This window comes from Trichosurus vulpecula, chromosome 2, assembly GCF_011100635.1.
Source record: "Trichosurus vulpecula isolate mTriVul1 chromosome 2, mTriVul1.pri, whole genome shotgun sequence".
Classification (NCBI taxonomy): Eukaryota; Metazoa; Chordata; class Mammalia; order Diprotodontia; family Phalangeridae; genus Trichosurus; species Trichosurus vulpecula.
Genome location: NC_050574.1, coordinates 126,628,310 through 126,643,054, shown reverse-complemented (window position 1 = coordinate 126,643,054; position 14,745 = coordinate 126,628,310). Strand labels below are relative to the sequence as shown.

The window sequence follows — 14,745 nt, the reverse complement described above, 5'->3', positions numbered from 1 at the left end:
CTTTATCCGGTCTATGACCCCACACCTCTCTGACACTCTGCCTTCCTAGTCTTTGTAGGCTCTGCATGCAGGAACAAGGGGTGGGGCGGGATGGTTTGTGAATCTATGGCATGCCCAAGCCTCAGAGTGACTGGATAGAGGAAGGATTAAGGAGGTAGGAGGCAGGGGAGGGAGAGGACTAAGATAGAAGAGGATGGGGAGTAAACCACATCACTTGCACACACAAATAAGAATGGTAGAATAAAGGTGGGGTGGGGTTAAAAGAGAGGAGGGAGAGAGAGGGTGACAGAGACAGAGAGTGGGGGTGGGGAGAGAGTGAGATCCTCCACCCAACTCAAAAGCATAATTAACAATAATAATCAGTAGTTATAACCACAATGATAATGGTGACCATAAAGATGACAAAGGAAATGAATAGCCTATTCTGATATTTAAATGTAGACAGGCACCTCTTACGTTTATTCGCGCTTGGTATTCAGCACTGCCCACTGAGTTCCGTGCAGCGCATCGGTAGACACCCCCATCTCGGATCTGGGGGGCCGTGACATTCATGTGGCTGATGGTCGTGCCGTCTGACATGGTGTACTGGTTGGTGCGGTGCCCGCCATCCCGCTGGATCGCCTCCTCATCCAGGGCCCAGGTGACGGTGGGAGGTGGGGCGCCTTTAGCTGCGCACATCAGTGAGAACTGCTCCCCAGGGTTTACCACCTTCTCGCTGAAGGAGGAGATGATGCGGGGTGTCCCGTCTGGGAAGGGCAGGAGGAAACCAGCCTTGGCATCACCACATAACACAGAGTGGGTCCCTTGGGCCTTTCCCCCACCCCAGCAGAAAGGAAAGAGCTTGATGGAGACCCATGTTGGTAAGTGACTCGCAAGGTCCCGGCTCTGGCAAAAGGTGCCAGAGCAGAAGAATTAACACCAACCCACCAAAAGCACAGGCAAAGATCTGGGTTCTAATCCTAGCTCTGCTACTAACGCGTTTGTGATTTTAGGCAAATCACTTAGTCCCTCTTTGCCTCAGTTTCCCTATCTGTAAAGCGGAGATAATGATGCTTGTCCTGTCTACCACACCAGGTGACTGTGAGGACCAAACAGATGTAAAATGAGGCGTAGTGAAAAGAATGTTGGATTTGGAATCAGAAAACTTGAGCTCGAATCCGGATGCCATCGTTAACTAGCGGATTGACCCTGGGCAAGTCACTTCACTTTTCTGAGGCTCAGTTCCCTAAAATGGGGGTGACAGCTGAACTTAACTGCTTCGAGGGAAGCACTTTGGAAATTTAGACGTGCTAGATACAGGAAGACGAGAAACGATTAATTTGCAAATTTAAAACAGCTATTTAGGAGTAAATTATTATTATCGCCACATTTGCATATCACACATTTTGGGTTCATATCCAGATGTTGATCTGAGCCAGGGCCAGATTCCCCAAGCTAAGCCCCGTCCACCTGAGGCTACTTACTCCTATTATTTAAATGAGATAATGTATGTAAGACCCTTTTTGTGAAGCACCGTTATAGGAATGCTCGCTCTGTCTCCGCATCCCGTGCAAACTCCAGGGGAGGTCACTGCCTAACCCTGAGGGAGCGAAAGCCCCTGGCAGTCACTGGGAGCATCCCCAGAGCAGGACTGGCCCTCTGCAAAGCTGGGAGGTGGGCACATCAGGCATCCTCCCACTCCCCTTTCCGCAACCCTCTCCTTCCTCCTGATGCTCCCCCCTCCCCGCCCCCATCCTGTGTCCTTGCTCTCAGCTAGCTGTCAACTAATCCTCTCTGAGGTGGGAGCAGATAAAAGCTTCAAGAATGATTGATCCCAAGAAACCAAGGGAGACTAGTTGCATTTCAACGGGGATTCTGGAAGATAAAAAGCCTTTAGAACCCCAAGGAATGAATCACTGTAATGGTGGAATTTCAGGCACTGTGACAGGTGGTGGGTAAGACAGTCTTGGCTAGGGGCCTTTGTTTTCTCTGGGTATAAGGTATCACTAGGCAGGGCTTGCCCCAGGGAGTGGTCGAGGTGTGGGAGGGTATGTGTGGAGGTGGTTCCCTGACTGCTCTCTCAGCCCCTTCCCTTCCGCTCTGCTCACCCTCCAAAACAATGATGGCGAAGTCCTGGGCCGTCTGGGATTTGCGAGTGGCGAAGCATTGGTAAGCCCCGGAGTGGCTTTTCTGGGCGGAGGTGATGAGCAGGGTCTCGTTGGTGAGCCCGCGGATAGAGATGGTCTCATCCGGCACCACCAGCTCGGTGTTGCGGTACCAGCGGATGGTGAGCTCCGGAGGGCCAGTCAGGGCACAGGACAGGATGACGGTGCTGCCGATGCCTGTCTTCAGCTGCTTTGGCGTCAGGGTCACATGGAGGGGGTCTGGGCCGGGGTGGGCCAAGGAGGGAGGAGGGAGAAAGAGAAGAAAAAAAGGCTTACTGCTCGTGGTGCCGCGGAAACAGCATGGCCTTGGGAGTCAGGTGACCTGGGTTTGAGTTCGAGCTTTGCCACTGTCTGGCTGTGTGACCTTGGACAAGTCACTTAAAGGCAGAATAGTGACTTTGGGTCAGGAGAGATCTGGATTCAAATTCTTCCTCTGACACTAATTGTATGATTCTTGGAAGATCACTTAACTGCTATGTGCCTCAGTTTCTTTGTAAAATGAGGGGGCTAGATTATGTGATCTCTACAATTCCCTCCAGTTCTGCTATGCTATGAGTCTATGAGGTTCAGTCCTCTCCAATTGAGGAGGGAGTGCTTTGAATGTCCATGGAGATGGTTCTTTCAGCTTTGACACCATTTGTGCTATGGAAATAAGTTGGAATTCCCTCCAGCAACTAGGCTGGACACATTCTAAGGAGGTTGGACCTAGACAGAGTGACCATGGCCTTGATCCCCTCTTTCTTCCTCCTCCTCCTTTCCCTATCCTTGTGCTGCTATCTGTTCAGGGCTCTTTGCTTGCTCTTTCTCTTAGGCTCAGCCTGTCCTGGGATCCTGTGTCACAGAGAACATATAGCTATGGGATCCCCCATGTAGGAGTGCACAGTAGAAGGAGGTGGTGTGGCTATCTAGGGGAATGGGAGAGAGCTCCGAGTAGGCGTGACTCTCCCAGCCCTTTGTCTTGACCTGGAGCCTTTGCCCAGCTCCCTGGAAATGTCATTCCCCAATGAAGCAGGTATCAGACTCACGCCTGTCGTAGTCCCCTGCCCTGGTGCCTGCTCCTCCAAACCTACCCACCCAAAGAAAAAGCAGTTCCCAAAACTTTCTTTTCTTCCTCTTGAACTTGGCAAAGAAGAATTGTCAGAGAGGATTAAGTAGACATCGGAGCCAGCTGATATGATGACTGTGTGTGATGGATCAGCTAGAATGCCCTCATTCCATGGCCACCTGGGTCAGCCCCTTGGCATAGCCCCGACTTTAGAGAAGAGCCACGTGCGCTTCCATATTCAGATGTGGTGTGTATAAGTATCCTTACATGTGTGTGAAGGCATGTATGTGTCTATGTATGTGTGGCTATGAGTATGGGGGAGGGTATGTTTGTATGCATGCATATGTCTGCATGTATACATGTCTAAGAGAGGCTGCCAAGAGAGTGATGGTTTATTCTGTGGAGAGGGTCACTTTAGGAAGCAGGTTGCCCAGGAAAGTTCTTCCGTCCTGTACAATATGGATATCAATGTCTTAGCACATGTGTATAAGCATGGAGGAAGTGACATATACTAGTTGGCATGCACATATATGTGTGTATATACACACATGCTAGTATGTTTTTTTAACATGCATACATGTGCCAGGATTGAATAAATGTCTGTATCTGTGAGTATATGTGTGTGCACATTTTCTTTGGGCCAGGGTTTAGGACTGAAACAGTTATCCACATTCAGGTGTGTTGTTTCTTCCTCTCCCCACTGCCCAACTCCTTCCCCCCAGCTGGATCCCTGGATTAATGAGTTAGTGTTTATGAACTTCATCAGTGAATGGAGATGCCCTGGCCTTCTTCCATTTGGGATCATATACCTAAGAACTTTCTATCTTTTTTTGGCAGAAGCTCTGGCACTGCATTGCTCTACCCGGATGGTCGTGTGTGTGTGCGTGCGTGCGCTCGCGTGCGCGCGCGCACACACACACCTGTGCATGTTGGTTCAGGAAGGGAGGGGGAGCCCAGCTCCACTTAGCCATTAGGAGGTGGTGCTCAGGCCTTAATGGATGGTCCCTGGTGACTATGTGTCCAGTGATGCTCAGGGGAGGATGCATTAAACCAAACCTAAATCTCTCACCCACAAACCCCAATCCATCTTTCTGCCGCTCGCATGTCTCAGGCTTATTTAATACAGCTCAGGTCCCAACAGGAAACACAAGGCACCTTAATATTGAACTTTCAGCATTTCATCCAAAGCATTTACATCACTTACTGTCGTTCTCAACACATGGGGTTGATTTGCTGGGGACCGCTGTCTGCTCCTCCAACCACACTGTAAATCTTAGCAGGGACAGCTCTGCCATGGCAATACCATAGATAATAGCACAGTCTAGCTCCCTGTGCAGCCTGAGGAACGGGAGGGGGAGTAGACCTTGGGCTCTAGAGCATGATCCTTGGAGAAGCAGATCATTAGACTAAGCCAAGGAATGGGCACCGTCTTTGGGAGGGAAGGGGGCCCAGGAATCTCTGTGCCTTCAGCTATGGTAGGAGGAAAGCAAGGATGAGAAAAGAGCTTTCTGGGACACCCAGTCACCTAAAACAGGGACTCCATTCTTCCGAGAGCTCCCCATCCTATCACCTTTTCAACTCTGAACGTGTAGCCTCCTATGTTGACCTTGGGAAGAACAAATGCACAGGGGGTCAGGTGGCCTCTGCTCCATATCCCTCACATCCTGGGAAAGTGCAGACAGGGCAGGTTCCCACACAGCCACCAGGCAGGTGTCCCACTTCCCTCCATATCATCTTGCCAAATCCCCATCTTGCCTTATCCCCATAAATTCTGGAAAGCCAAGAATACATAGACTCCCAAGCACAGGCAGAAGGAAGAACCTTAGATATCCTCTAGCCTGAGCCCCTAGTTTAACAGATAAGTAAACTGAGGCCTAGAAAGTCTAGACTTTCTCAAGGTCATATAGCTAGTTAATGGCAAATTTCTGATTGTCAATCTAGTACTTTTCTTACTATACTAAACTTACATCCCTCACTCAATATAAAAAGAGGGGACTGAGTCAGAGCCTCGTGGTCTGTTAGCCTAGTTAGCAATGAGCAGCTTCATTGAGGCCCAAGATGACCACTCTTCTCCTCGCTCATGGGTCCATGCACATACACACACCTGTTGATTTACTTTTCTTTTCCTTTTGTTAAAAGACTGACCTCCTCATATCACCAAGGCTAGAAGTGTAGTGGCTATTGACAGGCCCCATCCCTCTATTAATTGGCATGAAGTTTTGACTTACTCCATTTCTGACCTGGGCTAGTTCTCCTCTCCTTAGGCAACCTGGTGGCGCACGCTTTCCAGGTGTCTCATCATATTGGCTGAACTCACATGTGGACACTCAATCTGCATGGCCCATTGCAGCTTAGAACTCTTGAGCTCAAGAAATCAGCCAGCCTCAGCCTGGAGGGGAGCTGGAATTATAGGTGTGTGATACCTCACCTGGCCAATTTCCTTTTTTACTTAGGAAAGTGACACCAATGTGGATGCTTCCAACACTGTGCTTTTGTTTATCCTGATACCCCTCCACTCCTATGTGTGAGATGTTGTCTGTTGGAACCCCACCCCCTTTCCAAATCCCAATATAGAACTCACCTCCTTGACTTTCCAACCTCCCTCTCCTCCAAACCCTAGTTTGCCTGGGCCTCTCCTTGACGTGTATCTCACTTCCCCTTGTATTATAGGATCAGAGAGAGTTGGACATGATCTTAGTAGTCATTTGGTCCATTTAATGTTAACCGTGCTGTAAGAAATCCTTCAACACCCTAAGGTTTGTTTTTTAAATGAACTTTATATTATTTGTTAATAGGCATTGATGATAAAAATTTTAAATGATTTACTACAAAGTTTTTGCCAAAGTTTTGTTTCAGCTGAAGGGTTCTAAGTCTTTCCCAACTCTACTTCATTCACCACTCAGCTGTCAAAGGGATCTTGCTAAAGCACAGGCCTGACCATGTCACTCCCCTACTCAGTAAACTCCAGGGACTCTCTATTGCCTCCCGGGTGAAATATATAATCCTCTGTTAGGTATTCAAAACCCTTCATAACCTGCTTCCCTCCCACCTGTCCAGAACTCATACACCTTATCCTCCCACCCCCTTACCTATTCTGTGATCCAGTGACACAGTGGCCTTCCTGTGGCCACTTGCACAACATACCAATCTCTAGACTTCGGACATTTTCACTGGTTGTCCTCTATGCCTGGAATGTTCTCCTTCCTTATCTCTGCCTCCTGGCTTCCCTGGCGTCCTTCAAGCCCCAGTTTAAATTTCACCTTCTATAGAAGCCTTTCTTGATTTCCTTTAATGCTAATATATTTCATTTATTGATTATCTCCAACTCATCCTGTATATAGCTTTTTGGTACATAGTTGCTTTCATGTTCCTCATTAGACTGTGAGCTCTTTGAGAGCATGGACTGTCTTTTGCCATCCTTTGTATCTCCAGTGCTTAGCAAAGTGCCTGGCACATAGTAGGTGCTTAATAAATTCTTGTGGACTGACTATGGAAACATTTGAGAGCCACTGGTCTAGTCCAATCTCCTAGTTTTACGGATGAGGAAACTGAGAACTAGAAAGATTAAATGACTTGTCCCAGGTCATACAGGTATTAAATAGATGATCCAGGATATGATTAGAGACCCTCTAATTCCAAATATACTTTTTCCACCATGCCACATGGTAATTTGTTTCCATGAGTTTCCTCCATTAGATCATAAGCTCCTTAGGAACACAGCCTGTGATGGATCTATTTTTGTATCCCCAGTACCCAGCTTGGTGCTTTGATCGTAGAAGGTACTCTATAAGTATTTATTGAATGAATAGTGGATGGATGGATGGATGGATGGATGGATGGATGAATGAATGGGTAAGGTACAATCAGTCATTGTACTTTTTTCTGCCCCACACTGGGAAATGGCAAGGAGGACCATGATTAGCCCATTAGGACTCTACACACAAACTCCTTCCTTTTTAGCTCCTGAGGTTGCTTGATTTTTTCTTTTATATGAACAGTCCACTATTTGGCAGAGGGGAGGGGATGAGGTGGAGGCAAAGAGAGGGAGAGAGACATTATCTTATGTGCAAATGACTTGAAAGACGTTACTCTTATTTCTCCTAATGTACACCATGTCTACATGGAAAAACAACATGGAATAACTTTCCTAAGAGCAGGGACATTCTGAGGAGGCTAGGCTACATGGTCCCAGGATATAGATATGAAACAACCAGTTTTTGAGTATCTGTTATATGCCAGACATGGTGCTAGGTGCTAGAGCTTCAGAGATAGAAATGAAAGAAGCTTAGTACACTATGGCTCTCGTTCCTTGGTTGGAAAAGCAGATTATTTTAAAGGTTACTAGAAAAAATGCCCTACTAGTACCATGGGGGGCATTATTACTCTCATTTTTTTGGCGGGGGGAGAGATCTAGGATGGAGTTCTGAACCTAGGAGCTTATGTAGTCCAGGTGCTGGTAACCCACGTGCACTCACCGATGACTGTGAGGGTGCCTGTGGCTTCAGCTGAACCGAAGGTATTGGTGACTTCGCAGATGTAGGTGCCACTGTCCTCGGCCCGCAGGTCACTAATGGTCAGCCCTGTGATGCGCTTGGTCCACCGGCTGTCTGTGGGAAGGGGCCGCCCATCCTTGAGCCACCTGATTGCTGGGGCAGGGTAGCCTGAGGCAGTGCAGGGCAACTCCACTGTCTGGCCTGCCCTCACTTCCCTGGAGTGGAAGCTGTCTAGGATGGTGGGGGTGGATTCAGCTGGGTCTGTAACACAAAAGAGGATTAGTAACGTTAGCTGGGAGATGAGGAAGTAGAGAAGGGATTGAGGCTTAGACCAAGGCCCAGAGGCCACATAGTGATCCAAAGGAAAGATTCTGAACAAACGAAATAATAATAATAATTTGCTTTTGTGCGGTGTCACACCTAGGGAACCCTCGGGAAAACACTTCAGAAAGTACCTGTGTTATTCCCACTGCATCAGGTCCACCTCTGGCATGGACTTCTCCCCTGGCCCAGGCTAGATCTACAGCTGAAAGGCCTTGGGCTAGAAGGCAAGATAATTCCAGAGGAAGAGAAATCATAAGGGATTCAATAAGGTGAAACTATTTACATCCTACATGGGAAGATGATACTTGTAACTCCCAAGAACTTTTTCTTTATTAGGGCAGTTGGAAGGAGTGTACATAGACAGAAGGCATGGCTATAAATTGACTATGATGGGATGATATCCCCCCAAAAAAGTAGAATTAAAGGGTGAGAAAAAAAGACAATTCCAGAAGGGAGAGCAATTGGAAGTCCAGGGCTGAAGAGAGATACGCAGGTATGAGAATGCATTCTAGTTTCTTCTTTGCAGAAATAGAGGTTTATGGATATAGGAAACGACATATGCTATTAGACTTAGTTAATATGTTTTTGTCCAGCTGTGTTCAACTCTTTGTAATCTCATTTGGAGTTTCCTTGGAAAAGATACTGGAGTGGTTTGCAATTTCCTTTTCCAGCTCATTTTACAGATGAAGAAACTGAGACAAATAGGGTTAAGTGACTTGTATAGGGTCACCCAGGGAGCTAAGTATATGAGGCTAGATTTGAACTCACGAAGATGAGTCTTTCTGACTCCAGGGCCAGTACCCTATCTACTGTACCACCTACCTGCCTTGTTGATATACTTGTTAGTTTTAGTGAACTACTTTTTCTGCCCTTTGTCTTTTTTTTATTCTTTTTATAAAGGACAACTCCCTGAGTGAAGAAGGGGAAAGTGAAAGTGATGTAAAGAACAAAATATATCAATGAAAATTTTATAAGGAAAAAGAGATGCACAGAGAGGCAAGATGGTGAACAATAGTCTAAGGAGTCGGGAGCCTTGGCCTCTCTTCTCACCTTCGTCCACTTACTAGCTAGGTGAACCTTATTTCTTTATCTCTAAAGCGGGATTAATAGGCTTGCGGTGGGGAGCAGGGTATTTTAAAATGCTTTGTAAACTTCAATGCCATCTCTTCTTTGTGGCCATGAGCTCCCAGTTGTTCTGTAGCTTAGTGACCTCCTGGCTCTAAATAAAATATAAAAGGAATTATTATCACTGCTGTTGTTAGAAACAGGATGAGAGGGCAAGAGAAGGAAAACAAGACAGACAGAGACAGCTAGAGGGAGAAAGAAGGGGAGAGAGTAAAGGAGGTGAGGATGAAGGCTAGAAAGAAGCAGGAGGAAAAAACGGGAGGCAAGGGAAGACTCGCCAGCCCAAGTGATATCACTGTGAGTTCATTCCTCCCCAATTACACTAGCTTTGAGCTTAGCTTTTGATGCCAAGGGCCCTGACTTGAAGTTATTCCTCTGTCCTTCTCTATAGTCATCTCTACAGTTCTTGGATTCTTTCTCTTTTTCTCTGTCTCTGTCTCTCCCTGTCTCTCTGTCTCTGTCTGTCTGTCTTTCTCTCTCTGTCTCTCTCTCTCTTTTGGTCAATCAGGGTTAAGTGACTTGCCCAAGGTCACACAGCTAGTAAGGGTCTGAGGCCAGATTCAAACTCAGGTCCTCCTGACTCCAGGGCCGGTGCTCTATCCACTGTGCCACCTAGCTGTCCCAGTTCTTAATCCCGTGGACCACAGAGATGGCTCTTTTGTTATTGATCCTCTCTGGAAGCAGCTGCTGCTCAAGAAGAAAGTGTCTCTTGTTTGAATGGGCTTGTGAATGACAAGGATGATAGGGACTCTCCTTTATGGTGGCCTGGTGACTGAGAGAGGGAAGAGAAAGAGTTCCTTCCCTTGGGGGATCCAGGAATTAGGGGCATGGGGGTAGGATGGGAAGCTTTTATGTTTGAGGTTCAAATTTCACACATGAAAAGATTAGAATCCAGACAATATACAACCAAGTACTAAATAGGTGGTATGGATAATATGCCATTAGATATGGCTGGGCCTCAGTTTCCCCATTTGAAAAAAAAAGATTTTGGACTAGTCAATCTATAAGGTCCTTTCTAGTTTTAAAGATCACAATGACAGGGGTTTTGCACTAACAGAGCTCCAAAAAGTTCCAGGGCACAAAAAAATTTGAATGATGGTATGGGTAAATAGGATTGCTGAAGTCCAGTTTGGGCCTAGATATCCCCAAATGGGGACATTGTTCACCAAATGTCCTAGTGCGGTTATAGTGCTGGTAAAGTTTAAACTGGTTTTAGAAAGTTTTGAAAATATTACTTCTCTCTGAAGTTTTTTACCCCTGCCCATCCCCATGATGAGAACTAGCATCTATAAAGCACTTTCAGAATTTACAAATGCTCTACATATATGATCTCCTTTGCAGTGCAATGCAGTGGAAAGACTAATGGATTTGGAGTTTGAATCCTAGTCCTGTCGCTTATTACTTGTGTGACATGTGCCAAGTCTTTTCACCTGTCGGAACATCCATTTCCTCATCTGTAAAATGTGGGGGTTGGACCAGATGGCCCCCAAAGTTTCCTTCTAGCTCTAAAATCTATGGTCCTATGGATTCACACAGGGTCTTAGCGATCATTTCATCCTCCAACAGATGGAAGAACCAACAGGGGCAATTCTGTTTCAGATCTCATTCTCACTCATAAGGAAGAACTGGTTGGTGGGGCAGAAAATGGTGGAAACCTGGGGCAGAGAGAGGAAGGATTCCTCCTTTCTAAGGTTTGTAATAGGGAAGGTAAGGATATGCTTTCATAGTCTGGCATGCACTCTAGATTTTAGAGAGTAGATTTAGAAGGACTCAGGGAAAAGATAGGCAGGATCCCATAGACTAAAATGCTACAGGGGAAAGTCAGCCCAAGAGGGAAGGGAGAGACTCCAGAATGAAAATCTGAAGACAAAGAGAAACCATTCCAATGAGAAGGAAAAAAAGAAGATTTGGATGCATGGGATAATCACCAACTAACTTAGATTTTAAAAAGAAACGTATGGAAGATGGAAGCAAGACCATGCAAAAAAGTTTGAATAAGTATGGCACTGACCTGTAAAAATATGTCAGGAATGCTAAAGTTCAGAATGAATTAAGGCTGTCCAGGAAAGCTAAGGACCAGAAAAAGGGATCATTTATTTACTCTTAGCTACATTAGAAGAAAAGGGAGGATCAAAGAAGGGAAAGGCCTTTATAGCTGACAACAGAGGGAAGGCAGCACTGCTTAAGTTTTATTTTATTTTATTTTATTTTCTGGTTTTCCTGCCGGGGAGAAAGACCTTGGCATTAGAAATGGCAGAACAAAAATGACTAACAGGGGGTTGATGCTCCCAGATAAGTAAAGAGAAAGTAAAGGAGCCTCCAGGCATTCTTGATGAATTCAAGTTCATCCAGCTGAAATGAACTCCAGCATTAAAGAGAGGGCTGATATGATTGAGGAGAGACCGTCAGTGATGTTTGAAAGATGGGTAGATGGAAAACAGAAATGATCCTACAAGATTGGAGAAGGGAAAGCATTGGCCATGTTTTTAAACAGGGAAGAGAACAAAGTTTGTAAATTATAGGTTTCTGAGCTTGACTTCGTCCTGAATTTTTTTTTTAGAAATGAGCATTACAGGGATGGTTGGTAAACACATAGAAAGGGCACCAGTGGTTACAAAGAGCCTGCACAGATTCATCAAGAAGAGGTCATATCACACTAACCTCATTTCCTTTTCTGATAGGATTACTAGCTTAGTAGATGAAGGGGATTCTGAATATATATTCCACCTGGATTTTAGCAAAGTTTTTTTTGATGAAGTATTTCATACTATTCCTATGGGGAAGATGTGGAAATAGAGATTAGATGACTGTACAATTAGATGTATTCAGAACTGGTTGGTTGGATGACCCAAAGAGTAGTCGAGAGGGTTCAATATCACCCTGACTGGAGGTCTCCGGCGGAGTACCTCAGAGATCTGTGCTTGGCTCTTTGATGTTTGATATTCTTATAAATGACTTGGAGAAAGGCATAGCTAGAGTGCACATCAGATTTGTAAGTGACACAAAGCTAGGAGGTATACTTAACACGTTGGATAACAGTCAGTGGCCAAAAAGATCTTGACAGGCTGGAGCATTGAACTGAATCTACTAAAATGAAATTCAAGAGGGTGTAGCCATAATGGCTTTTGTTTTCTTTGAATGGCTCAGCTTGCCTCATTGAGCCTCTGGACACTGTGGCTTGCTCTTCCGGGGCAGGAGGCCCGGGGAGCATGCCGGGAGGCAGACGGCTTCCTGTGTGGGGAGTCATGGGGCTGGCTGAGGGGAGGTGTTAGCTCCAGAACCTGGTCTACCCTAGGGGGAGGAGCCAACTCAGGAACCAATCGGCCCTGGTCATTTGGGCGGAGCTTGATGATGTCAGAAACCCTATAAGAGGGGAGAGGACAGCTTGAAGATTCTTTCTCTCTTTCCTTTTCCGGTTGGAGCCAGAGGCAGTTACAACGACCGTTACAGAGGCAGTTACGACCGTTACATCGTCAGTTTCAGTTGCAGCTTCAGTTTCAGAAACAGACACAGCTGAGGCAGGAGCTGCCAGCAGCAGAGCTGATCTACGGGAGGAAGCTGAACAAAGACTTCAGTCCAGTGGGTAATCTTATTACCATCAAGGGGGAAACATGATTTTGCTTTACGCAATCATGTTTCTCTGTAGCCTCCTGGTTACTCTTTCAAGGCGTACCTATTGGGCCTGGAAGATTATGACCAACATATCAAAATGGGGCTTCTGGTTCATGGGTTGGTTACTGTGGAGCCTAAATAAATGTTTTGATTCTTCTGCCTTCTACTTTGAGAGTTTCTTCTATCCGGCGATTCCGAACCTTTCAGACATGTTTATGATCCTCTTTGAGATTATAAACTCGGCCCTCCTGATACATTTGGCGTCACGAACAGGATCGCTAGGTATAAGATCTCTATTTAGAAGCAGAACAATTCCAGAGGAAGAGATAAATATCCCAGGATGGGAGGATCCATTTTATTCCTCCCTAGCAAAAGAATTGGCTAAAAAAGCTGGACCCTGTGAAAACTGGGAACCAAGGCTACGGAGAGGAGATCCTAGGGATTTAGAAAAGTGTTTACGAGAAGTTGGGATTCAGTCAGGGGCATCACTATCTAGGCAAAGCTGGATAGTGTTATCAGCCTACCGGCTAGTATACGAAAGATTGAGATTAAGTGAAAGACATGGGGGCACTCCTACCCCACAGGAAGAAGGGAAATCTCAGATAGCAGAAGACCAAACTGACTCAAATGAGAACTTTTCTATTAATGTGGCTAAGAGCAACAGGAGACCAAAAAAGCCCAGAGTGCATTTCAACCCAGCCCAGAAAGAGCCGGCTGAGGCACAAAACACTACTGGGGTTCAGGATGTGCCTCACACAGAGAATAGGAGATGGTTAAATGATCAGACAAGGGCTCGACCCATACAAAGGAGGAAGACAGAAACCCGAGGTGAAGATTCAGTTACAAGGGAAATTCAGGAAGATTTCTCACCGCAAGAGGTCACAGATATTTTGAGTAGATTCAGCCAAAGAATAGGAGAACCATTGATATCTTGGATGGTAAGACTCAGTGATCAAGGGGCCGGTGGAATATCAGTAGATGGGACAGACTGCATGAGATTCATAGGTATCAGCCATGATCCTCTAGTTCAACAAGCTTTTAGGGAACATCATCAGCAAGGAGATGGTGATAGCAGGACTACTCTGTTGGCATTAGCCGCTGTGGGATGCAATAAGAGATATGATACTGATTCTATGTGGCCCACTGAGCACAGACCCTGGTATTCACTTAGAGATTGTATCATGAGACTAAAGGAGGAGGTAATGAAGACTGCCATTATGACAGGAACTGCAGACAAATATTACAATGATCCAATGGGACTGTCTCATAGGAATTTAATAATTAGGACAGCTCCCCCTGCTTATAAACAACTAATTTTGAATTTATTGCTTGGAGAAGTAGGGAGCCGTCTTACAACAGTGATAAATAAGATTTTACAGTTATATGACTTAGGTGACTGGGGAAGGGATAGATCTCCTCGAGAGAGAAGAGTGTATAACCAGCAAACTTGGCGCCAAAGGAGAGTAACAAGGAAAGAAATGTTTACTGCTTTATTGAGAGCAGGAGTAGGTTTTGAAATGATAGACGGAATTCCAACCAATGAATTATACAGAATGTATAGAGGACTTGATAACACGAGAAATAGGGAAATAAGAACTGCTCCTGCAAGCCTACAAGCCACTCAGACTGAAGGTGACCTTGTGTGATTAACGGATGAAAACTTGTACATTTGGGGAAAGGCTGGGAGGACAATCTTAGTCTATATCTAGGGTGGGATCCTCTTGGCTTCCTCATTATGTTCCTTTTGAAAAGAAACATTTCCCACCTGAGTTTGGCTCTGATGTTGGATCTTTGCATAACTAAAATCTCAACCAAACTTGAGATGATTTTATTTGAAGAATTATAGTCCATACTTGTCTATTCTTTTTGTCCTTTGTTTTGGCTAACCTTGTTGCTAGTTTTGTTTCCTTCAGGCTTAAGCACCCTGCACTTTCCGGTGACTGCCTAAGCATGTAGCATTCTTGGAATTCCTGCCAGCTCCTTAAAGAAATGACCTCTGGAA

General features: G+C 45.6%; 1 protein-coding gene across 1 annotated transcript in view; it reads right to left on the bottom strand.

The window, feature by feature from the left end:
• Nucleotides 1–14,745, bottom strand: part of DSCAML1 (DS cell adhesion molecule like 1) — a 515,992-nt gene that overhangs the window by 119,234 nt on the left and 382,013 nt on the right. The window contains 3 exon segments of the mRNA XM_036742507.1: nt 450–746; nt 2,088–2,363; nt 7,665–7,943. Coding sequence (XP_036598402.1) covers nt 450–746; nt 2,088–2,363; nt 7,665–7,943 — 852 coding nt within the window.